Source organism: Xiphias gladius, chromosome 7 (assembly GCF_016859285.1).
Source record: "Xiphias gladius isolate SHS-SW01 ecotype Sanya breed wild chromosome 7, ASM1685928v1, whole genome shotgun sequence".
NCBI lineage: Eukaryota > Metazoa > Chordata > Actinopteri > Istiophoriformes > Xiphiidae > Xiphias > Xiphias gladius.
Window position 1 is genome coordinate 21,595,231 of NC_053406.1, and position 25,993 is coordinate 21,621,223.

At 40.4% G+C, this 25,993-nt stretch overlaps 4 protein-coding genes across 4 annotated transcripts; 2 read left to right on the forward strand and 2 right to left on the reverse strand.

Moving 5' to 3' along the window:
* Positions 1 to 377: 377 nt before the first annotated feature.
* On the forward strand, positions 378 to 1,328 carry LOC120792217 (olfactory receptor 52B2-like). The gene has a single exon (XM_040131290.1). The coding sequence runs from the start codon at positions 378 to 380 to the stop codon at positions 1,326 to 1,328; it is 951 nt and encodes a 316-aa protein (XP_039987224.1).
* Positions 1,329 to 6,249: 4,921 nt separating this feature from the next.
* Positions 6,250 to 8,793, forward strand: LOC120792218 (olfactory receptor 52D1-like). Its single transcript, XM_040131292.1, has 2 exons — positions 6,250 to 7,146; positions 8,746 to 8,793. Exons 1-2 carry the CDS (start codon positions 6,250 to 6,252, stop codon positions 8,791 to 8,793), a joined length of 945 nt encoding a protein of 314 aa, XP_039987226.1.
* A 6,577-nt stretch (positions 8,794 to 15,370) lies between these two features.
* Positions 15,371 to 16,309, reverse strand: LOC120792219 (olfactory receptor 4D11-like). The gene is made up of 3 exons (XM_040131293.1): positions 15,910 to 16,309; positions 15,713 to 15,825; positions 15,371 to 15,610 (listed from the first exon to the last, which is right to left on the reverse strand). The coding sequence occupies exons 1-3, from the start codon at positions 16,307 to 16,309 to the stop codon at positions 15,371 to 15,373; spliced, it is 753 nt and encodes a 250-aa protein (XP_039987227.1).
* A 4,651-nt stretch (positions 16,310 to 20,960) lies between these two features.
* LOC120792220 (olfactory receptor 6S1-like) lies at positions 20,961 to 21,572 on the reverse strand. Its single transcript, XM_040131294.1, has 3 exons — positions 21,500 to 21,572; positions 21,351 to 21,415; positions 20,961 to 21,200 (listed from the first exon to the last, which is right to left on the reverse strand). The coding sequence occupies exons 1-3, from the start codon at positions 21,570 to 21,572 to the stop codon at positions 20,961 to 20,963; spliced, it is 378 nt and encodes a 125-aa protein (XP_039987228.1).
* Positions 21,573 to 25,993: the final 4,421 nt, after the last annotated feature.

A 25,993-nucleotide genomic window follows, 5' to 3' on the forward strand; every position in this document is an offset into this window, starting at 1 on the left:
TGGATTACATCATACGTGGATTACCTACTGCCGTATGTCAGTCTCGGAACAAAAATCTGTCTGCACTGTACTCTTGGGTAACATTACCTTTTACCCTTGTGTTTAAATGCTAATAACAGGCTGAGTCATTCACAACACAGATCAGCTGCAGGTGAGGACGAGATAACATATTGCCAGAGGTAAGGTTTCAGAGGCGCAGCTGAATTACTCTATGGCACTTAATCTAAGATTGTTTGTTAACAGGGATATTATTAATAATGTTATACTCTTTTTTCTCGTTTTTTTTTCAGCTGAAAATTGTTCATGCATCAGTTGGCAAATATTTTCGACGGAAGAAGCAACAGTAAGAACATTATAGTGTGCAGTGGGATACAGCTATGTACACAAATGTGTCTTCTGCTGTTTTACTAAGGCTGGAAACACTGGGCTTGTCTGAAGCAAATATTTACCCAGCATTTTTGTTTGGGACCTTAACGTATCTGGTTATTATGTTTTGCAATCTGTTGGTATTAACAGCCATTGCGGTGAGTAAAAAGCTACACAAGCCCATGTTCATCCTGCTCTTCAACTTGCCCGTTAGCGACATGGTGGGCGCGACGGCTTTTTTCCCCCAGCTCGTTTCCAGCATCGTGACACAGAACAGACTGATTTCCTATCCTGCCTGTGTAACTCAGGCTTTTTGGATTCATGTTTATGGTACAGGAAACCTGCTGATCTTGAGTGCCATGGCATATGACAGATACATTGCTATATGTTGTCCTTTGCGGTATAATGCCATCATGAGTCCGCGCAATCTAAATAGAATTATTGTTTCAATATGGCTCCTAAATTTCTCAATTATTGTCACGTTGATTTTGTTGCTTGCGCGGTTTAAAAGGTGCAGGACGAATATAGTGGATTTGTACTGTAACAACCCATCATTACTGAAGCTGGTCTGCGAGGACACCAGTGTTAACAACTACTATGGACTAGCTACTATTTTCCTGGTTCAAGGCGGACCGCTGTTAATAATAATATACACATATGCACAGATTTTGCGTACATGCGTCATGACCAATCAGCCGGACGCCCGGAGGAAAGCCATCCAGACATGTGGTACACATCTAGTTGTTTTCTTAATCTTGCAAGTCAATACTGTGGTTTCACTCATTTCTCACCGCTTTGAGAGTGCATCCCCGTACGTGAGGAGGGTTCTTGGCGTGACAGTTGTCATATTTCCCCCTTTTCTGGACCCGATTATATATGGACTGAAAACCACAGAACTGAAGCGGAGCATTATCATGTTCCTAAAAAGAAATGTAAGCTCAACAAAGATGTGTCCAGCTTGATGTTTTAACTTTCCCATGAAATATTTTACATTCGAGTGGTGAATTAAACCTTTATTTTTTAAATCTATATATCAGTTCAGCCTAAACTACTGACAACTTCCGAATCAAGTGTAATTTAATCCTTTGAGCAAAAATAGTGTCCATACAAAAATACATGTCATGCATTTTTTCACACAGCAAATATTCCTTTGTCTGATGATTACATTGTTTTGGGAATCTGTAAATTATCTCATGTTCACATTTATCTTAAAATATGTTTATGGGCATTATCAACCTTTCAACAAAATGCTACTGATCACTTGAAACAGCTGAGGCCCTTTCTCGTCCAGAGGTTCCAACCGAAAGTCATTTTAATAAATGATAAGGAACATGATGACAGGAGCTAATGTGAGAGGAAAACTGTGGAAATTAATCACGATAGCGACAGATCCTCGCAGAACCTAAAGATTTCTGAAAGCTACGAACAAAAAATCGTTACCTAAATAAAAGAAAGTTACAACAGTTGAACATGCATCCATATTTGTACATTCTGTTTGGTGTGAAACTTCATAATAGAACATCATTGTGTCTGCAGATATTCAAAATTTTCCAATATGTGGACTACAATATGAGCTACGGACGTGGAAATGAAAAACAAAATATTTCTACATTTTTCTATATTTCTATACAAATTTCAATACACACACACACACACACACACACACACACACACACACACACACACACACACACACACACACACACTGGGATAAAATATGTACTGTAAATACAATAAAATAAAAGATTAAATCAAATCTTGTGAGTATGTACCTATGCTCTGTGTGAAACTCCTGTAATTTCCTTATGAATAAAATTAAATATGGTAAATGTGGAAAATGTTTGAAAGGACATGTGATATGTGCATCCCTTTTTCCATGTCCTTGACACTGATTTAAAGAGTGTACAAACATATTTACTAAACGTTGTACTCTACAATTATACAAACTATTCTTTATTCTAAATGTTCCTCTAATTCCTTTTGCAAAACCAAACCACGTTGTCAACAGCAAATACTTTAAGTGGATTTGTGAGGTGGAGTGCACAAATCAGAAATGTGAAGGGGTGGAAAAGGTATTCAACAGAGGAATAAAATTGTAAAGTGAGTAAACTTATATGCACTCAGACTTTTGTAAGCGCTCAGGCTCTCTTTAGCTGTGCACCGGGCTTCCCAAATAGGTGTGTAGCCTTATCTGGACGCAAAAACCAACTGTGAAAAGAGCACGAAAAACTCTCTCGGATCCCACTCGCTCTGTTGGAACTGCTACCGTGAGGGGAGTGCTATAAATCACAGGCTGCTGACTTTTGGGGGATTTTTACTTTTTTTTTTTTTTTTTGCCCTTTTAGTTGTCGTGTTTAAAAGCTCCTCTTAGTTTTGTGACCTGCCCACAACACCAGCTGCAGAGCTTTCTGTACAGTGGACCAACCTCTAGCCTAAGCTACACCTTCCAAAAGGCATGGAATAATTCCCCGTTAACTTTCCCGTCATAACTGGGAATTTTCACTGTGGAGGGAAGAAAGTTTCCCTGCGGCCTGACATGCTTGGTTATTTTGATATCCCTAGTTGCCTGGTGTGTCTGGCATGCTGACCACAAGCACTGGCAGTAGCAGACGGAACGGACTGCGGCACCCTTGCTTAACTGCCCTCTAGCTTTCTGCTGGTCTCTAAGGTTTGGCCACAGAGTAAGGCCCTCGCTTGTCAGTCCCCAGGCTTACCTGCCCCCCCCCCCCCACAGCATCTTTCACACCAAATGTGAGGGAAGAAGATCCCTGCTTATCCCTGCTGTCACACCGGAACTTAGTCTCGCCCTTAGACCCACCAATACAGAGTAAAGCCAATTTCACACAAAAACGCACAAGCGCACATACTTTGACTTACATTACAGCTAACAAGGATGATGTGGACTACCTCGAAATGCAAACCGTGATCATTTCATTTTCTGATCACGTATTCCTGTGTTAAGTAAGGTTACATGAGTCCTGGAACCCAGCGATGCAGATGTTTTGCCTCCATTCTTCTGGCCAGTGAAGCTGGTGCGGTCATTCTCGAACGTCGCTGGATGTGTGTCATGCAACTCGGCAGATATGCGGTCAAAATTCGCTTTGGTTGAATTTGGGAGGAAATGGAAAATGAAGGCAGTGTCGGCCACAATGGTTTTTTATATCAAGTTCCAAGAGAGAAGCTGTGGAACAAGGTTAAAAGGAGTGTTTAATCTTTTATAAAATGTTTTGGTAAATTATCCTTGTTGAATTAGTGGTAATTTTCGCACGGCATTCTTTGAAAGTTTACTATCCAGGTCTTAGTATATTTCTAAATTAATCTTTGAATTTTGCATGTGACTCAGTGGTAACAGTCAATAAACTTGACAGCGAACCTCTCTCTCTAGATCTGGTTAGAAGCGGTGCTTATCACTCACTGCTTTTTGAAATTGAGCTTTTTGCTTAAACATTTAAAGACGTTCTGATCATTCAGAGACAAATCTTCAAGATTCTTTCGGAGGTTTTAAAGAACTTCTGAAGAAGCAACAATGAAGTGGTACAGGACATGATGCCGGCTGGTTGAATACGCATAAAACACACATTTGAGCACATTCATATGAGCCTGTTGTCACAGTTTAATCCCTTGTTGTCACAGAGACAGCAGCTGTTCTTTTTAAACATCCCTCTGTCTCTCTTTCTCTCTATTTGGAACTTTTTTTTTTTTTTAAATTGTTGTTTATTTAATTTATTTATTTTGGCATTGGACAAACCTAAAAATAAAGAGCTGACATTCGATATAATGTAAAAACCTTTACTACTCAGTTTTCAAACTCTAATTCAAGTGTGGATTCAAAGTATGCATTAAATTTATTCATATTCTTACATATATAAATCCGGGGGATAGGCAGTTAAAATAGTGCTAAAATAAATTATGTTGCAGAGATATGTGTATTTTAACTTTTCATAACATTGTTAATATTCTGCACATGGGGCTAGAATATTTTTTGAAACCAAACTGCATCATAGATGTCAGTCTTGTTACTGACAAAGTTTCTGCACCAGAGAATGTGATGTGCTTTCTAATCTCACTGGTTGTTTTTGTGTTTAGGAAAGCGAACAGTTTTCTGGAACACATTTCTCACTTCATATAAAACTGTTAATATATCCTCACACTGTGCGGAAAGATCTATAGCCTCATCAGGATGCCTTTTCATTTGTGATTTGGTCCTCGGCATGCATCGCTGTCTGAAGGGCTGTCGTCTCTAACGCTACTACCGTTATTTTATTTCTAAAACCCGCAGTGAGACTGTGTTCAGCACCATATACCCAGACTGGTTTTGAAGACACTGAAAATATTTTAATTATTATTTTTTTCATACTCGACCACCACTCCTGGCCGCTAGACCCACGGCACTGCTTCAAAAAGCCACAGCCTCCTCATTCTTTTCAATGAGATCACTACTTCGACTCAGCGGGGGCAGATCCAGTGAGTTCTGAAAATTAATAATCGCGTACTGTGGTCCAAGTTAACCTGATCAAAGACTAGAAAGCATACGGAGAGTTAAAGCCGCCGCCAATTATGCACACTCTTCTAAATGTGTTATTTTAGTGACTGAAAAGGTGTAGAAATGCTTAATCGATATCTGGGTACCTATGGGGGCTGGGAGCAACCCTGTCTCCTTGAAATTACATTTATGTATTACCAAATTGTTTGTATTGCCAACACATTTGCACTGTAAAATGTAGTTGTTGCCTGGATTATGTCCGCAGACGAGGTATGTTTGAGTGACTGAAGCGCTGCATTTATCTACCACACCAGGCTGGAGGTGGATGGTAGGCTTCCAAAGAGCTGGACCTTCACTCTCCTCCGGGACCGGGGTTTTGAAAACAGGGCGGTCATTTTAGTCTTATGTTCAACCCACTTGTTACGATGTAGAAAAACAAAGAGCAGTTTAGAAATGTTTCATCATATTTTCAAGCTTTTTTGTTCATCCAGCTGTCTGGACACCCACAAGGGGCAACACTGGATGGAAACCAAGGCCACCGCTTGATGCCTCTACAATCCTAGGTTGGAAACCTGGAGATCAAACATATGACCTCCATAACTTCAACATAATCACACAGCGTATGTTCCACAATCCACCTAAAATTTGTTATTTTGACAACAGAAAGGATTTCTATTAATTTTTAAATCAATGTATTAATCTGTCTTCAAACATTTTGGCTATGTTTACGTTAATGGTGGCGAGGCAACTAAGTTTCCAATTCTTCCAAGGCCCCTTGTGAGCCACTGACTGCCATAACAATCTAAAGATATACTTTACGATAAGCCAGGAGACACCAGGGATCTGCCCGGTGTTCAGCGAAAATCATGTCTATATAATAGCGAGTCCTTCTGAAGATCTTACCAGTTGGTCATTGCCAGCATTGCCGGTACTGGGTAGCGATGATCCACTACATGTTTTCTTATTACAGTATTTATTTAGTTTAGACATGGATGAATGTACTGTTTTCTGATTGTCCTCTATAGTGTATTGGATTTTCCTCTATAGTTTATTGGATTTAAACCTCCAGGAACAGAATATACAGAAAGTGCTATTTATGTATATTATATATGATGTGTGATGTTTAACTGAAATGTATGTGGACTCAAGGTGAAGCGGTCTGGATGTAATCAGGCTTAATTTGGCTAGTTCTGTCCTTAGCAGGAACCATTTGCAATTTGCTTTTTTAACTTAAAACTAACTGTAATTTTATATCATTATCTCTCTACGTATTTCTTATCTTATCCTGTCCTCCTACGTTCTTGCTGGGGTGACAGTTATACAACTAATGAATAGTTATGCAGTTTAACGATGAAAATATTAATGATTTTTTCGATGTTCTAGGGAGGAAGAGCTTGAAGATGGAAAACCTGCACAACGCATCCTCTTCTCTAGTGCTGACTGGCTTTAATCTCTCTTCGGAAAGTGTCGCTCCTGCTTTTCTTTTTGCGTCTTTGACCTACATGGTCATACTTTTCTGCAACCTCATCCTAATCCTCACCATTCTCCTGAACCAATCCCTGCATCAGCCCATGTATCTAATTCTGCTCAACCTGCCTATCAACGACCTCATAGGCTCCTCCGCGCTCTTTCCACAGGTCATCAGAGAAATACTCACTGACAGCAGGACGATGCAATACTCAGCTTGCATTGCCCAAGCTTTTTTCATCCACATCTACGCAGGAGGCACAGTGTTTATTCTGACTGCCATGGCGTATGACAGATACATTGCCATATGTTGCCCTTTGAAATACAACACAGTTATGACAAACGCTCACATTATGAGAATAATCACAACCGTGTGGCTGAGTTGTTTAGTTTTAATAGGCGTGCTTTTTCTTCTGCTCTTGCGCTTACCCCGCTGTCGATCTGAAATGACGCACCCCTACTGCGATAATCCATCTTTGCTGTCTCTGGTCTGTGCCAACACAACCATCAACAACATTTATGGGCTTTTTACAGTCGCTCTTTCACAAGTGATAGCTAATGGGATGATTTTGTATACATATCTCCAGATCCTCGTTGCATGCTTCAGGTCCAGACGATCGGACACAAAAGCCAAAGCCCTGCAGACCTGTGCTACACATCTGTTAGTTTTTCTCCTCTTGGAGTGCCTGGGGCTTTTCACCATCATATCATACAGAGTGAAGAACATTTCACCACATTTGAGGAGATTCATGGGGGTGTCGACGTTAATTTTCCCCCCAACACTGAATCCAATCATCTACGGACTGAAAACAAAAGAAATTCGTGAAAAAGTAGTGCACTTTTTTAGGAATAAGATCCTTCCATGTTAGGGCACTGTCAGTGAGCTCGAACGTTTCACAATTGCGGCATGATTTTCTTCTCCCACTGACAACGTTTTGTTTGTCTTGCTACCTTATAAATACATTCTTGGCAACAAAATGCCCTTCTTTTCGCTAAAAATATAAGCTCAAAAATGTTTCTGACACAAGTTAATTTTCAAACAATGCATATGAAAACTACAGTACAGTATGTGTTTACCAGTAATTAACTTTCGGGTAAGGCTAAATAATTACTGCCACATTTTAAGCATAGAACTCATTATTGCTTTACCATTATACCACTATACTTGAAAAGCTATTGCAGAATTACCTCTGTGATGCTGATCAATTTTTCTCCTCCGGCAGCTGCACACAATACAAACATTTTTGCAAATAAATCACCAGTGTTTGTCACTGATGTACTTGGGGACTTGTATTCAGGGCTTTGTCATCTACTATTGCTTCAAAAACGAGGTATTTCTCCTATCAACTCTTGTGTATATTGCTACACACCACAACGTTTTTTGACTACATACAGTTTATATGCATTCACTGTATCTTTTTGCACACGCAAAACAGCTGCACAGCTGAACTGTTATATGTTTGCGGGTAAACCTGTGGATCCAGTGGCTCATCAAGTTTGCTGTGTCCATGTTAATATACATGAATAATTACTATTGTTTGCTTTAATGTGACTCTCTCAAAAGTTTGTCTAACTGAGGGCTGCCAGTCGTCCAGGTCACTGGCAGCTAGATGTGCTGTGCAGCGAGCATCTTCCGTCCACATATAAACAACAGGTAACAGTTAGCTCTTAAAGAATCTTCCTTAAAACACACGACAATCACCCCTTCAAATTACCCTGCGTATTCACAGTATAAATACAGCAGAGGGCGCCATCAGTACAAACTCCTTCCCGTCAACAAATTTACAGAAAGCACATGAATTTGCTCTCTGTTGGTTCAACACTCTATGGATCCATTGCATTTTGTGTGATTTGCTGCCCTCTCGTGTCTTCTGAGCTCGGTAGAAGACGGGGGGGAGGGGGGCGGTCTCGGGCCCATAGGTTGTAACGTGCCGGTTATTTGTTCAAAGCACATCGTAGTTACAGTGAACTAAAACCAGCAATCAAAGTCAATCATCACATTTGAGAAAGTTCTAAGAAAGCCAAAAAATTGGGTAAAAAAAATACTCCTCATAATATGTGGCTCCAAATCTAACCAGAACCACAGAGAACTAAACTGGCTTTACATTTCACTACTTTGACCCTCACCTTAGCCCTTACCTTTATGTTTTGTTATGAATAAGTCCAGATTATCTACCGGTCACCTCATCTAAATGTACACATCTATAGAAACTGATTACTTAATAATTATTAAGATTTATTACAAAATAACTGTACACAACAGCTATATGTCGATGTTTGCTTGTTCAGCCTCCTTGCCCTGGTTTTGGCTGTGTGTCTCTGTGTGATTTCCTCTCCAGGACATGTGTTCTGTATATGTTCTGTGTAAGTACAGTGAGAAACACTGGGAATCCAGTTCTTTGTATTTCAAACTTACTTGGCCAATACAGCTGATCCTGATTCTGATTAAGATTAAGATTACTAATATTTTCCATTAAACCGGTGCTCAGAGGCTGCTGAATCTTGTACAGTTAAGGTTATCAAATACAGTAAGTCTGTATAATTAAATGTTTTATATTACAACTCGACTGTTGGGCAATGTTCTCGTTCTTGGTGTTATATTAGACTTCAACATACAGCCTTAATTTCAGTGTTTAAAACTGTGACTAACTCCACTCAGGCACCACTGAAAACCTATCTTCGCATATCAACCCTTCAGCCATCGGTATGCTACACTATGTCCCAGCTGCATATCCGCTGACTGTCATTTGGAATTTCTGATTACTGTGGTGCCCTGAGACTAAAGGGTGACCACCGATAATAAAGCAAACTGCACCCACGCTGCAACGATTCCTGATGTGCAAAAATTGGCAAAATTAACGGACACTTACAGTGGCTTCAGAGAGTATTCAAACCCGTTCGCTTCTTGCACACTTTGGTTCGTTGCAGATTTAGAAAAATCATTTTTGGACATTTTTGCCCATCGATCTACATTCAGGAACCCAGGATGACAGAGTGAGTCTGTGTGTGTGTATGTGTGTGTGTGTTTGTGTGTGTGTGTGTGTGTGTGTGTGTGTGTGTGTGTGTGTAGCGGGAACTACCACAGAAGTTTTGAATACTCTGGCAGGTGTTTAAACGTCTGCCATGTCTGTGGACAGATTTTGTCACCACGATGGCGTCACAACCGTGCGACATGTACACACAAAACCTCACGGGTGTGTACCTGAGATCAGAATGAAGGCTGACTTCGAAGATGGGCGCGCTCTGACCCATGGGTACTGAGTGTTCATGTAGGAATGTAGTACTGACGACATGGGCCAGAACGTCAACATGTTGGCGGGCGACGTTGCTGGCGTGATCCCATCGCAAGATGGTCTCTATTTTCAGATAGAGACCATCCTATTTCCTTTTTGATAGGGCTTGCAGTCAGGGCCGGCTCAGGCTTGTCTTGAACCACCCCCTAGTTATGCTGCCATAGGCCTAGACTGCCGGGTGACTTCCCATGATGCACCGAGCTCCCCTCTCCTCTCCTCCCTCTCCATCTGTAGGCATGCATATCCCATCAGTGCATGGTACTAGCTCAGCTTCTTCTCTCTCCCGTGGTTTTGTGCTTGTTTCTCGTCTCCCTCCTCTCTCCTCCTGTCGCTTCCTGCAGGTACTTCTGACCCTGGTGCTGCAGAGTCTGGATCTGTGACTGCAAACCACCTGCTGCCCCCACGGTCCTGCTCAACCCCAATTGCTTCAATTATAATGATTGTCATTACTATCATTATGTTTCGTTTTATTAGTGTTATTATTCACCCTATTATTATGATTATTAGTTTTATTATTAGTCTCATTATTGTGACACATTTTTATGTTATACGGCAGACGGCCGCCCACCATGAGCCGGGTTCTGTTCAAGGTTTCTACCTGTTAAAAGGGATTTTTTTTTCCTCACCGCTGTCGCCAAGTGCTTGCTCATGGGGGAGCGTTGGGTCTCTCTAAATATAACTATAAAGAGTGCGGTCTAGACCTGCTCTACATGAAAAGTGCCCTGAGATAACCTGTGTTATGATTTTTCGCTATATAAATAAAATTGAATTGAATTGAATTATGGGTTATTGATGGAGAAAAATGGCAAACTTATCCATTTAAAATTAAATTTACAGCACAATAAAGTGAGCAAAAAGCGAGGGGGTCTGAAGACTTTCGGACGCCACTGTATATGAAGTCATGCAGGGGGACTTTATGCATGATGGCTTTATTATTTATGTATTTAGAGGACAAGTGAATGATGAAGCACACGATGATGATGATGAAGCTAAAGGGTAAACTGCCAGATAAGAGAGGTGAGAGCTTTTCAAATCACAAGTTCAAGAGTGGGAACATTCCTCCCACCAGCAGTTTAATACCATTGCATTAACAACATCGTTCGACTCACTACTGCTCATGTCTGTGTAGACAGGCGAAGTTTTTCATGGAAGGCACTGGGCCGGGTGGAGGGCGATCGGACCATCATCGGACAGGAGCAGACGCAGGAGAGAAGAGCCCTCGCAGGGCAGAGTGCTGGCTATGTTGCTGCCAGAGAGGGCGGCGTTGAAAGGAGGCAGTGCCGTACCGGGCCTTATGTTACATCGCCGAAGTTGACTGGAATCAAGCGGAAATTTGTTGACGTTGCATCAAACATTCACACTCTCTGGGAGAGCGTTTACGTGCCCCAAGAGAGTAGCGCACCTGCCCATCCCCTGCCAATGGAAGACATGATTGGAAATATGATGTATTGTATTCTTTAAGAACAATATAGGTTTGCAATTCACCACCTGAAAAACATCGGATCCCTCTTTTTATCATCATTCTAACAGAGCTATTTTTGAAAAAACGATCCTTTGTCTCCAATCTGTGGTGAAATTTGTGATTGCACACCTCGATTTTACGACCTCACAAGTTATCCACATAGCTCCTTTCCAGCTCGTGATAACATTTCATTGTCTCCATAAGGCTTTTACTGGCACAATACTGATATTTATCAATACAGGAGAAGATAATAATACAATCTGACCATTCATCACTAAATGTGGCTGATTTGAAAACACTAAGACACTTTGCAGTGACTATACAATGCAAAGTATAGGGTAACTGCAAATCATGTATTAATTATTTTATCAAAACATTTTTTTTTATTGCAAAACTTCAATAATAATAACTTATTATCATGATTTTACAGTTTTAATAATAACTTTCTTTTACTGTACATTCCTACACAGTGTTTTGTAATGCATCACAATCATGCAAAATTAGACAACAAACTACTAGAGTCAAGAAGGAGGAAGGACAAGGACTTCAAAAACATTATTAAAAATAAAAATAAAGATAAGAGCGGGTAGTGAGAAGCCTAAACTAAACTTCTGATGCTGTAATTCTCTGCAATTAAACATCAGGGGGGGAAAAAATGATATTTCTCATTTGCTGCTCATCACAGCTGAAGCTAACTTTACTAAACGTGCACCAAAAGGCCAACACAATACACACTTACCCTCACACACACACACACTGACAGTGTTTTTAACTTGTGCGATGGATACATATGAGTTTATATCACATCGTGAAATATCAATGTTGTCCAAATTTGTTGGACAAATCTGTCCAAGTTCACGTGAAGGGAAACACGAGACCCAAGAATAACTCAAAAGGTGGGTTTGAAGATGCTCTGTCTTGGCCCATTCTTTAACCGACAATACTTAGTTATAATAAAACTTTGCCCTTCGCTTTTACGTCTTGTTTGTATTGTTTCTTATGTCTAATTGTTATGTCTTATGCACTATGTTCTCCACATTGCATGTTGTTTCGTAGGATACGTTCGGAGACATTTCCTCGGTGGCATAATATCCTTTGGTGGTTTTTTGTGGGTCGTGTTTACCAGCGTCTGGTGGCACAGCTGTGGCCGTTGCGTTGTGGTTACCGGCACTTGGTTACTGTGTCTCTCCTCCTCGGCTTTCTTCCTCGTCAGGTTAATGAGGTCGGGAGGACGTGTCACGCGCGGCCCTCCAGAGTGATGTGATGTGTCCCCGGTGCTCAGCTCGGCTAATGAAGCCAACAGGTCCCGTTCGGGGGTTTCCTGCTTGGAGCAGTGAGCATCTTTTTTTTTTTTTCTCTTTAAGAAAAGCTTTCTCAAAGTTCGACATACAAAAGTGAAAACAGATTCAAAGCTCGCTTAACCGGAATGTCCTCACTGCGCCACAACACAAGAAAGAAAGTAAAATACACAGTCACCGATCACCTTAGAACAAAAGCACAGTTTGTGAAATCAAATTAAACTTGTAGAATATAAACTATACTACGAACTAACTTACTATAACTACAGTACTTTTACTTACTTTCTAGCTGTGCCTTTTATTAACACCTCAGTCTTGAATGCAGTTGCACAGTAGGATGATTTGTGCTGTGACACGATACCGTTTTAGCTACAGTTTGCTATTTGTTAACACTCATGTCAAGTAGTTATCCCTTTTAATGTCTCCGGCTGTGTCAGGGCACTGTTTGTGGATGTTTGTCGGTACTCTGATTTGTCAGATTTAAAGTATAACATTAGGCAAAACAAGCATGCAAAAATATCACGATATATATCGCTATGGCAAAGATAATACATAAATGTCTTGATAAAGATTTTGTCAACACCTCCCACACCTTGGTTGTAGTCTGGCCAGTGTAGGTTTAGGTGTGATGCCCATGCGATACTGCGCCTGAGGGGAAACTCGCAAAACTCCTCAAACTGTTCACGTAGTGGCTTTAATCATAGCCACAATAACGGAAATCTGTAATTCTGTTGCGTGTACGTCAACCCAAATGGAGGTAAAATTATAAACCCGAGCTCCAAACGAAGGTGTTGGACGTGTTGGAAAAGGGCCGTGCAGAATTTAACCTAAGGCTGCGTAGCAGGGTTGTCACTTTTTATTCCGAATTTGAACTTCCATTCAAACATGGGACACAGTTTAAATGAAATGAAACCGTAATTTACAGTAGATGAACACACCGGACCGTTTGAAGTGTTTTTGACCTTTGGCCCAGCAGAGGGGGATTTTTTTTTTTTAAAGTCACTATCTACTAAGCGAATAAATAAAAAGTGGAGGAGAAAAAAAGAAAAAATAAATAAACATGGTAACTGGATAATCACAGCACCGGATCATCTGAGAAGCAGTTTTGATTGAAGAACCTCGGGTTCCGATCGCCTGCCTTTTCTTTCTTTCCACGCTCATTCCCGGGACCCTCGCCAGAAGGCTGTGAGAACACGCAGCCCGGTTGCACGGGAATATATTTATATATCATATGCTTCTTGTTTTGATGCATACGAATGTGAGGATGGTATAAAGCTCGTCACTGATAGGACTGGCTCTATGGCGGACAGACCGGTACAGTCAGCCAGAGCCCGAACGATAAGTCGGTGGGTTGTTTGCAGCCAATGGCAGTCATATCGTTATCTGATTTTTTTTGTTTGTTTGTTTGTTTTTTAAAACCTCAAATGTCAAAATTGGCACCGGCCTTCCAAAGCCTGTGTTGGTTGGGCTCTACCTTCAAGTTCTGACTGGAAGGTGGAGATCAACTTTTTCTAGAGAACGGAGTACGGAGAGCATTTCAGCTCTGCCCGGTGGAGTAGGCGATGGCCTCCTGTAAAAAAAAAATAATAATTCACTGCATCTGTGTAAGTTCGCGTTTCCACCTTGTCCCTGTCCTGCCCGCACGCATGTGCTCCTCCCACGGCGTCTCGTCCCTGTCCTCCTCATCCCGTGGCTGTTTAATCAGCGCTGACTCGCTTCTGTCTCCCCTGCTTGCTCCCATATCAATATCAAGCTGTTAGTGTGTACTACACACAGCAGGCATGTTTACGATGAAGTGCGTATTAAATCATTTTGGAGTTTTGGGGCAGGAATGAGTCACGAAGAAGGACGTTGACGCCAACAAATTCAATGAAATTAGTTAAATCTATTGTGCCACAACTGCAAGAGTGAAAATTACTTTGGGATTTTGTCATTTTTGCTCATCACCCGAGCATTATTTTATTACCAGTCTAGTAACATCTGAGCATCAGGGTTTGCCTAATGTGTACTTTAATGCACACACCGTAAAAAAAAAAAACCAGGAAAACAAATTACGGTGACACTTGTAATGTTGTCACAGCAGCTGTGTCCCCCAGCATCTGTACCATTTTGCCCTCTGTTGGGTTTAACTGGCAGTGGTTTCCCAGTGATGTCGTTTTACTTAACATCGTCTGCACATGCCCGCCCAGTACAAACCGGCACAGCACACACACGTCTTGCGTACTAGCTGCACAAGTGAATACCGTTCAAGTTGGAATACATTTCTGTAGTTATGTAAGCTGGGATCAGCATTCCATGCAGTTTGACATTAAAGAAGTGTGTATTATGGAAGTGAGGCACGGTTCAGATTTTTATTATTTTGACACAAAACAGATGTGCTTTACAATACATCGTTATTATTAACATTAGTAGTAGTAGTATCAGTGGCGGTGGTGGTGGTGGTGGTGGTGGTATTAGTAGTACTGATAATAACAATGAACTTCTCTCCTCTCCCGTTAAAGGTCGGTAACGTGCACAGAAATGACCAACCGAGAGTTTCCCCCTTTCACCAGCCGGGGGCAGCACTGACATTTCTTAAAAAACATTTTATACAATGGGCCTTATTCACAAACAAAATCTTATCTTGCCACAAATAGTTGAATATCCTCACACTTGAGAAGCTGATGCCAGAAACTGATTGGAATTTTGTTTTAAAAACGACTAAAACAATTATTTGATTATCAAAATAGTTGCCGAATCGTTTTCTTTTGACTGACTAATCAATTAATCGACTACTTGTTGCAGCTCCAGTATGTTGAGATGTTTCTGAGACGTGCGTCTGTTGTACATATGAATATTCTGTCTAACACATCAGGATTAGGATCAGGATCATGTTTGTTGCTTTTAGTCCTATTTAGACTGGGTTAATGGTGAAATTCAGCATCTTGTGGCCGAAATGAGTACCACAAAAAAAGAAAAAAGGAAAAAAAATCAAGTTGTCTCTCAGGGCTTCCGTAAGAGTCTACTGAGATGTCACAACTTTTTTGAATACCCTAAAGATCTTACTTTTAATTTCTTTTGTCCTTAAACAGTACACAAAAGGATTGACAAGAGATGGGCCGAGGGCGGACCCGATCATTAAGCCATGGCGGGCCTCAAGAGTTAATACCACACCTAACCTGGTGAAGACAACGGCGATAAATAATTGTGAGTAATAACATGTTACCACAATCAAGTGGGTCAAACAAGTGCTGCCCATTTTCTTTTTATCATTAGTTGAGGAAAATTTTATAAAATATACGATTACAATATAGGTCAGGCAAATAAAAATGAAAGTGAAAAATAAAAGAAAAAATGATATGACGGTAGCCAGATTGAAATAGTAATTTGGGTCAACACAAGTGGTTCGTACTATGGCAGCATAGTCACAGAAAGTGTACTTCACTGTTGAGTAACAGTGAGGGAGAGGACTCACCGCTGCAAGAAAAACAGACATAACACTAAAGGCCACAATCCACAGGATAAATGTAAGGAAAAGAGTACGTGCATTTGTTAAGTAACTGTGGTACCGAAAAGGACAACTGATGGCAACCAGTCGATCAAACGCCATAATCGATAAAGAAAACATCTCCATCACCCCTCCCAGGTGGAAAGCAAGCATTTGAATAAAGCACGGCACATAGGATATGGTATTAACACCAGCAACTAGGATACCGATCATTGTTGGACTGACACTGGAGGTGTGCAGTATATCAACAGCAGCAAGGTTGCAAATCAGAAGATACATTGGTTTGTGTAATCTCTTGTCATAAATAATGAAGAGGATGTTTGTCATGTTGGCTAGAATAGTTAGAACATAGGTAATCAAAATAACCACGCCAACGACCATAGGCCTTTTGGTTTTGTCAAAACCAACTATGGTAAATTCTGTTACTGTGATTGAAGCATTCTGTAAATGCATATTCAACAAAATATCAAGATGTTAAAAAATGCGGGGAAAAACTCCGGAGAATGATGAAAAGCTGCTCTCAAAGCAAAAGATCATTCAACATGTTGTAAAATCATAACCAGTTGTTGTCATATTTTACAAAAAATATCTCTAACTGAGCTGGATAAAACAGATTTCTCTACAACCGACAGACTTTGCCAGACAGCTTCTAGGATTTAGGGTTTTAAGGCTCTGCCAGAGCAGTAACTTTTCATTGGACAGGCCCTTCATCCAATCACATTGGATGTCGACCTCAGCTAATTTGAGCTAGCACATAATTTGTTTACTCCAGTTAGCAAAATACTAAATCAGAAATCCCCGTATTTGCTGGACAGGTTGGTTATCGGCTGGGAATGTCAACAACAAATGATCCCATGAGTGCCAAAGTGGGAGAGACTTGAAATCTCCCCGTTAAAGTTTCATTGCTCAGGATTGATGAGTTCTCAGGTGGATATGGGCACACAGTGGCTGCCATCGGGTGAACGAGGGGGAAATTTAACTTTTCATTTAAGTGTAGTCCATTTACCATTTACTACTTTAGTACTGATACTTTGTCATTAGACACACTAGTTATCAATTAATGCAAAGAGATAAACAGTCATTCATCTGCAAAATGTTTTGAAATCCATCATCTCAATACCGTGTCATTAGTTCCAAACTCACTACTGTTCTCCAACAGTGCTGTAAGTAGGAAAAGGAGGCCTTGCGCTCCCTACCAATTATTATTGTGCCAATAATCGCACAAGCGTTGCAGCTCTATCCGTAATGGTCCTGTCATGTTTGAACAGACAGGCATCACAGAACATAATGACCTGTGGTATGTTTGAATGCCAGATTGTCAGATATGTTATATCACAAGATAAAACGTGTTACTGTAACTACTCAACATTAAGGGTGTTGGTAGGCAGTTGTTTTTTTTTTCCGCTTTGGAGAGAGACAAGCCAAAGTCCTTATGGGCAAGTCTTGCCGCTCGGCAGCCATCTTGACAACACCGCCGTGCAGCTATTGCGAGCTAACAAGGCCAGACCCCTATCTAAATGAATGGGGAGAGAGCCATAACTTCACTTTCAATGGTCACCGGGACATAAGAACTGCATGTATAGAATCCCCCGTCAAATCTGATAAATACCGCTTAAAAGGTTTGGTGACTTTGCTGCAAATTAAGGATTAAAATGCTTTTTTTTCCCCACAGGTTATACTTCTGCTATGCACGCGAAAGGTTTCGCTTGCGTCAGTGCAACAACACGATTGGCTTGATATCTTTTCCATTCGGCTGATACAAAGCAGATGATTGGCTTTTTGGGGGGAACGGGCAGGATATGTGTCATACAACCTCCATCTTTGGTATTATTGACTTTTCTATTAAAAATGTTTTAAGTGGTTTGTCTCTTCTCTCATAACTTCTCTGGGCTAGCTACTTCCCCCTCCTCATCTTTATGCTAAGCTAGGCTAAGCATGCCACAAGCCATAGTCTATCACAGGGATAACACAGACAACCACATTCACATCAATGGGAAATGTATGCAGTTGACCTAAACTGAATGTCTTTGGAAGCATCCAGAGCACTCGGAGGAACCCAAGCAGACACTGGGAGAAGGAGCAAACTACACAAAGAAAGGTCCGAGTGCTGACCACAGTGTCATCCAGTTTTTTATGGGAACACTGATCCGACATGTAGTTTAACTGCTTCAAAACTTGTAAACATCTTGTAAACCCCAATTTAATATCAGCAAAATTGTAAAAAAAAAAGTACAAAAAAAAAAATAAAAAAGGAAAAAAAATCAAGTTGTCTCTCAGGGCTTCCGTAAGAGTCTACTGAGATGTCACAACTTTTTTGAATACCCTAAAGATCTTACTTTTAATTTCTTTTGTCCTTAAACAGTACACAAAAGGATTGACAAGAGATGGGCCGAGGGCGGACCCGATCATTAAGCCATGGCGGGCCTCAAGAGTTAATACCACACCTAACCTGGTGAAGACAACGGCGATAAATAATTGTGAGTAATAACATGTTACCACAATCAAGTGGGTCAAACAAGTGCTGGCCATTTTCTTTTTATCATTAGTTGAGGAAAATTTTATAAAATATACGATTACAATATAGGTCAGGCAAATAAAAATGAAAGTGAAAAATAAAAGAAAAAATGATATGACGGTAGCCAGATTGAAATAGTAATTTGGGTCAACACAAGTGGTTCGTACTATGGCAGCATAGTCACAGAAAGTGTACTTCACTGTTGAGTAACAGTGAGGGAGAGGACTCACCGCTGCAAGAAAAACAGCCATAACACCACAGGCAACAATCCACAGGATAAATGTAAGGAAAAGAGTACGTGCATTTGTTAAGTAACTGTGGTACCGAAAAGGACAACTGATGGCAACCAGTCGATCAAACGCCATAATCGATAAAGAAAACATCTCCATCACCCCTCCCAGGTGGAAAGCAAACATTTGAATAAAGCACGGCACATTGACAGGGTATTAACACCAGCAACTAGGATAATGATTATTGTTGGACTGACACTGGAGGTGTGTGCAGTGTGTATCAACAGGCAAGGCTGCAAATCAGAAGATACATTGGTTTGTGTAATCTCTTGTCATAAATACGAAGAGGATGTTTGTCATGTTGCTTTTAGAATAGTTAGAACATATAGGTAATCAAAATAACTAATACGCCAACAATTATAGATAGCCTTTTGGCTTTTGTCAAAACCAATCTATGGTAAATTTGTTACTGTGATTGAAGCATTCTGTAAATGCATATTCAACAAAATATCAAGATGTTAAAAATGCGTAAAAACTCCGGAGAATGATGAAAGCTGCTCTCAAAGCAAAAAGATCATTCAACATGTTGTAAAATCATAACCAGTTGTTGTCATATTTACAAAAAATATCTCTAACTGAGTTGGATAAAACAGATTTACAACCGACAGACTTTGCCATGACATTGTAGCTTTAGTGAGATTTAGGGTTTTAAGGCTCTGCCAGAGCAGTAACTTTCATTGACAGGCCCTTCATCCAATCACATTGATGTCGACCTTTAGCTAATTTGAGCTAGCACATAATTTGTTTACATCCAGTTAGCAAAATACTTCAAATCAGAAATCCTCCTGCATAATGAATGGACAGGTTGGTTATCGGGGTTGGGAATGTCAACAACAAATGATCCCATGAGTGCCAAAAGTGGCAGGAGAGGACTATCTGGAAATCTCCTCAAGTAAAGTCGTCATTGCTCAGGATTGATGAGTTCCTCAGGTGTGATTATGGGCACACAGTGGCTGCCATCGGGTGAACGAGGGGAAATTTGAACTTTTCATTTAAGGTAGTCCATTTACCATTTAATACTTTAGTACTAGATACTTTTGTCATTAGAATATCAGCCATCTAGTTATCAATTAATGCAAAGGAAAGATAAAACAGTCATTCATCTGCAAAATGTTTTGAAATCCATCATCTCAATGTCGTGTCTATTAGTTCCCAAACTCACTACTGTTCTCCAACAGTGCGGTAAGTAGGAAAAAGGAGGCCTTGGCGCCCTTACCAATTATTATTGTGCCAATAATCGCACAAGCTGCAGCTCTATCCTGGTAATGGTCCTGGTTACATGTTTGAACAGTACAGGCATCACAGTGAAACATAATGGACCTGTGGTGCATGTTTGAATGCCAGATTGGTCAGATATGTTATATCTGCCAAGATAAAACGGTTAAGGACAAAGTAACTACTCAACATTAAGGGTGTTGCAGGCAGTTGTTTTTTTTTTTCCGCTTTGGAGAGACAAGCCAAAAGTCCTGGCAAGTCTTTGCCGCCGGGCAGCCATCTTTTGACAACACCGCCGCGCAGCTATTAAGTAGCTAACAAGGCCAGACCCCTTTTCTAAATGAATGGGGAGAGAGCCATAACTTCACTCTTTCAATGGTCAATGATAAGAACGTATGTATAGAATCCTCACAAATCTGATAACGCTTAAAAGGTTTGGTGACTTTTGCTGGTAAATTAAGGATTAAAAATGCTTTTTTTTTCCCCACAGGTTATATTTCGTTATGCATCACAGTCGCCATACAGTGCAACAACACCTATTGGTTTTGAGATTCTTCTATTCGCTGATACAAAGCAGATGATTGGCTTTTTGGGGAACGTAAGGTGATATAAAAATACATAACCCATCTTTGCATACGATTCTTCTATTAAAAATGTTTTTAAGTGGTTTGTCTTTCTCTCATAATCCTCTCTGGCCAGCTTACTTCCCCCTCCTCATCTTTACGCTAAGCTAGGCTAAGCATGCCACAAGCCATAGTCTATCACAGGGATAACACAGACAACCACATTCACATCAATGGGAAATGTATGCAGTTGACCTAAACTGAATGTCTTTGGAAGCATCCAGAGCACTCGGAGGAACCCAAGCAGACACTGGGAGAAGGAGCAAACTACACAAAGAAAGGTCCGAGTGCTGACCACAGTGTCATCCAGTTTTTTATGGGAACACTGATCCGACATGTAGTTTAACTGCTTCAAAACTTGTAAACATCTTGTAAACCCCAATTTAATATCAGCAAAATTGTTAAAAAAAAAAAAAAAAGGGAAAAAAAATCAACTTGTCTCTCAGGGCTTCCGTAAGAGTCTACTGAGATGTCACAACTTTTTTGAATACCCTAAAGATCTTACTTTTAATTTCTTTTGTCCTTAAACAGTACACAAAAGGATTGACAAGTGATGGGCCGAGGGCAGACCCGATCATTAAGCCATGGCGGGCCTCAAGAGTTAATACCACACCTAACCTGGTGAGGACAACGGCGATAAATAATTGTGAGTAATAACATGTTACCACAATCAAGTGGGTCAAACAAGTGCTGGCCATTTTCTTTTTATCATTAGTTGAGGAAAATTTTATAAAATATATGATTACAATATAGGTCAGGCAAATAAAAATGAAAGTGAAAAATAAAAGAAAAAATGATATGACGGTAGCCAGATTGAAATAGTAATTTGGGTCAACACAAGTGGTTCGTACTATGGCAGCATAGTCACAGAAAGTGTACTTCACTGTTGAGTAACAGTGAGGGAGAGGACTCACCGCTGCAAGAAAAACAGCCATAACACTAAAGGCCACAATCCACAGGATAAATGTAAGGAAAAGAGTACGTGCATTTGTTAAGTAACTGTGGTACCGAAAAGGACAACTGATGGCAACCAGTCGATCAAACGCCATAATCGATAAAGAAAAGCTCTCCATCGCCTCTCCCAGGTGGAAAGCAAACATTTGAATAAAGCACGGCACATAGGATATGGTATTAACACCAGCAACTAGGATACCGATCATTGTTGGACTGACACTGGAGGTGTGCAGTGTATCAACAGCAGCAAGGTTGCAAATCAGAAGATACATTGGTTTGTGTAATCTCTTGTCATAAATAATGAAGAGGATGTTTGTCATGTTGGCTAGAATAGTTAGAACATAGGTAATCAAAATAACCACGCCAACGACCATAGGCCTTTTGGTTTTGTCAAAACCAACTATGGTAAATTCTGTTACTGTGATTGAAGCATTCTGTAAATGCATATTCAACAAAATATCAAGATGTTAAAAAATGCGGGGAAAAACTCCGGAGAATGATGAAAAGCTGCTCTCAAAGCAAAAGATCATTCAACGTGTTGTAAAATCATAACCAGTTGTCATATTTTACAAAAAATATCTCTAACTGAGCTGGATAAAACAGATTTCTCTACAACCGACAGACTTTGCCAGACAGCTTCTAGGATTTAGGGTTTTAAGGCTCTGCCAGAGCAGTAACTTTTCATTGGACAGGCCCTTCATCCAATCACATTGGATGTTGACCTCAGCTAATTTGAGCTAGCACATAATTGGTTTACTCCAGTTAGCAAAATACTAAATCAGAAATCCCCGTATTTGCTGGAAGGGTTGGTCATCGGCTGGGAATGTCAACAACAAATGATCCCATGAGTGCCAAAGTGGGAGAGACTTGAAGTCCCCGTTAAAGTTTCATTGCTCAGGATTGATGAGTTCTCAGGTGGATATGGGCACACAGTGGCTGCCATCGGGTGAACGAGGGGGAAATTTAACTTTTCATTCAGGTGTAGTCCATTTACCATTTACTACTTTAGTACTGATACTTTGTCATTAGACACACTAGTTATCAATTAATGCAAAGAGATAAACAGTCATTCATCTGCAAAATGTTTTTGAAATCCATCATCTCAATACCGTGTCATTAGTTCCAAACTCACTACTGTTCTCCAACAGTGCTGTAAGTAGGAAAAGGAGGCCTTGCGCTCCCTACCAATTATTATTGTGCCAATAATCGCACAAGCGTTGCAGCTCTATCCGTAATGGTCCTGTCATGTTTGAACAGACAGGCATCACAGAACATAATGACCTGTGGTATGTTTGAATGCCAGATTGTCAGATATGTTATATCACAAGATAAAACGTGTTACTGTAACTACTCAACATTAAGGGTGTTGGTAGGCAGTTGTTTTTTTTTTCCGCTTTGGAGAGAGACAAGCCAAAGTCCTTATGGGCAAGTCTTGCCGCTCGGCAGCCATCTTGACAACACCGCCGTGCAGCTATTGCGAGCTAACAAGGCCAGACCCCTATCTAAATGAATGGGGAGAGAGCCATAACTTCACTTTCAATGGTCACCGGGACATAAAAACTGCATGTATAGAATCCCTCGTCAAATCTGATAAATACCGCTTAAAAGGTTTGGTGACTTTGCTGCAAATTAAGGTTTAAAATGCTTTTTTTTCCCCACAGGTTATACTTCTGCTATGCACGCGAAAGGTTTCGCTTGCGTCAGTGCAACAACACGATTGGCTTGATATCTTTTCCATTCGGCTGATAACAAAGCAGATGATTGGCTTTTTGGGGGGAACGGGCAGGATATGTGTCATACAACCTCCATCTTTGGTATTATGGACTTTTCTATTAAAAATGTTTTAAATGGTTTGTCTCTTCTCTCATAACTTCTCTGGGCTAGCTACTTCCCCCTCCTCATCTTTATGCTAAGCTAAACATGCCACAAGTCATAGTCTATCACAGGGATAACACAGACAACCACATTCACATCAATGGGAAATGTATCCAGTGGACCTAAACTGAATGTCTTTGGAAGCATCCAGAGCACTCGGAGGAACCCAAGCAGACACTGGGAGAAGGAGCAAACTACACAAGGAAAGGTCCGAGTGCTGACCACAGTGTCATCCAGTTTTTTATGGGAACACTGATCCGACATGTAGTTTAACTGCTTCAAAACTTGTAAACATCTTGTAAACCCCAATTTAATATCAGCAAAATTGTAAAAAAAAAAAAAAAAAAAAGCTGCGCTATGTGCAAGTAAACTACAGTCTTTCTACTGACATTGTCTTCCGCACAACAATTGAACCTCAAAAAATGTTTTCACGCAGGCAGAGTGACGTGTTTGTTTTAGACTGATTGTACTCAGTAGCAACAACACAAATGAATTCCAAGAGGACGCTAGTTAGTGTGTCATGTCAATAACGGTCTCAAGTGTGTGATTAAGTGTGCATGCGTGACTATAGGCCTCTGTGTCTTTCTACCCTAGTGAATTCTCATCTCAACAGAATAACTACTTGTGTTAAAATCAACTCTTAAACATGTTGACATGTTCAGCTGACATAGTTAAGTTCCACAGATTTGGAAAAGACTTGGAAAATACAAAAGCTTTGAAATCCCAGGAAGTCACTTTGGCCTGTAAGGCAGCGATTCAAGATGCCTAAATCCTAAATTACCACATTGTATATTTTGTCATTGAGACGAGCACTTGTATGTTTCTGAGCTGCCTGAGATAGTATCCTCCGTGTTAAAAAAATGGAGGACATAGGTCTACAGCCATTACTCTGATTATTAATTATTCTATAAAATATTTTTGTTCCATTAAACGAGTGCATATATGAAAAAGTCATGAAAAATGCCCATCACAAAGTCCATAACTCAAATTCATGTAGCTTATTTAAAAAAAAAAAAAAATCCAAAGCTAAGTTTTCAATGTTATGAAAAGTAGAAAAGCAACCAGTCCGCACACTTAAAAAGCTGTAACCATCAAATATCCGATATTTTTAACTGATATCTGACTGTTGTTACGGACTAATTGCATGCAATGAATCAATCCACCCTCCAAGTTTTTGGCTGGACTGCAACAGCGGGGCCAGCCCTATGAACGCAAATATCCGTACTGACTGACTGAGAGATAAAGTTACACCACTGGTCAGCCAAATGCCACATGACTGAGTGCTGACGTCACACTTTTGGTCGATGCTCTTTCAAAGTGAATTGGCGCAAACAGTCTCTGTTGTGCCATCAGGGGGGCGTTTGAGAGCCGAGTTGCCAGTTTAGGCCCTTTTCCGCTAGATTTACCGACTTTTATTCCAAAAGCACCTCGCAAGAAATCTAATCGGACTTTTTGAGAAAAACCCACAAGTGCAAAGTCAGGCTTTCCCTCCGCAGGCACACCTCTCTATGCGTCTCATTCAATTAACCGCACATCAGCTCCAAAGACGTGAAGTCAACTTCTAACCTTCTCTCTGAGTGATCTTTTTACAAGTAAATATAGTCGAAATCCCAGCACAGAGCTTGTCTTTAACATATTTGTATGGTGATTTTGTCAGACGACGTTGGGGTTATAGAATCAGGATTTTAGCAGTTGCAGAGCTGCAGCTTGGAAATGGCTTGGTAGTGACTGCTGGTTAACATGTAGTCTTAATGGGCCGCGTTTCAGTCTCTTTCATGTTTGTTCCGTTGTCTGACAACAGAAACAGAAAAACGTGTAAAAGAAAACAGCTTTATTAGAAATTCGACAGACATTGGAGAGAAGCAAACAGATAAAGGGCGGTCCGGCCACATACTAGGTTCTGACCTAGTCTTGTTTTCTCTTTTCTCTTTTGAAAGAAACAAATGGTCGTGAAGACGTTCGAGGTGACTTTCTATTGCGTCTCAAATTCGTCTAGCTTCAATCTCCACAGATCCTTGTTACAAAACAGACTACAAAAAGTGTAATCAAGTTCTTTCGGAGTAGGATTAACTTAATTTGGGTATATGAAGCTTCTCTTAATCACAATTTACACAAATCGATCTGCTAATACAATTATTTTTAGCACTACATCACCCATGCTAACAATACAATTACTACAAATAACTATAGTAATAATAGCAACCACAGGCAGTCATTGTCCAGCAACTTAAAACATTAAACTGAAAACCGAAACAAGCCTCACATTTCATGTTCATTGGCTTGTAACCTGGACCGTTACGCTACAAAGACATCCACTCAGATGAAAAACACATGCTATGTGCTGAGAGACCACTATTAAACACTGGGGATATAACTCCCCTCCCTCGGTATCAATTTAGGTACACATTGGGGTTTTGTTAAAGTGAAGTTGTTTACCCCTGTGGGATTTATAATCCATTAGCATTATTAAATTAATGTTTCTTCCAATTAGCCATCGTGAGGTGAGTGTTCCTTGTTATGTATAGGATATACAGTATTTCCCCACTGACTAATTTAATGTTAATTACCACATTGAATACAGTCCGAGTAGTAGGACATTAACACCCACTGAGAATATGTATCATCGTCATCGTCATCATATTTCATCACAAGGCGTGCTTTAACA

Coding starts and splice junctions, on each gene's coding strand:
- LOC120792217 (XM_040131290.1), top strand. CDS start 378: ATGTACACAAATGTGTCTTCTGCTGTTTTACTAAGGCTGGAAACACTG.
- LOC120792218 (XM_040131292.1), top strand. CDS start 6,250: ATGGAAAACCTGCACAACGCATCCTCTTCTCTAGTGCTGACTGGCTTT. Junction 7,147..8,745: donor CAAAAGAAATTCGTGAAAAA/GTAGTGCACTTT, acceptor TGGCCAATACAG/CTGATCCTGATTCTGATTAA.
- LOC120792219 (XM_040131293.1), bottom strand. CDS start 16,309: ATGCATTTACAGAATGCTTCAATCACAGTAACAGAATTTACCATAGTT. Junction 15,826..15,909: donor TTGTCCTTTTCGGTACCACA/GTTACTTAACAA, acceptor TTTTTCTTGCAG/CGGTGAGTCCTCTCCCTCAC. Junction 15,611..15,712: donor ACTATTTCAATCTGGCTACC/GTCATATCATTT, acceptor AATGATAAAAAG/AAAATGGGCAGCACTTGTTT.
- LOC120792220 (XM_040131294.1), bottom strand. CDS start 21,572: ATGGAGAGCTTTTCTTTATCGATTATGGCGTTTGATCGACTGGTTGCC. Junction 21,416..21,499: donor TTGTCCTTTTCGGTACCACA/GTTACTTAACAA, acceptor TTTTTCTTGCAG/CGGTGAGTCCTCTCCCTCAC. Junction 21,201..21,350: donor TCTGTGACTATGCTGCCATA/GTACGAACCACT, acceptor AATGATAAAAAG/AAAATGGCCAGCACTTGTTT.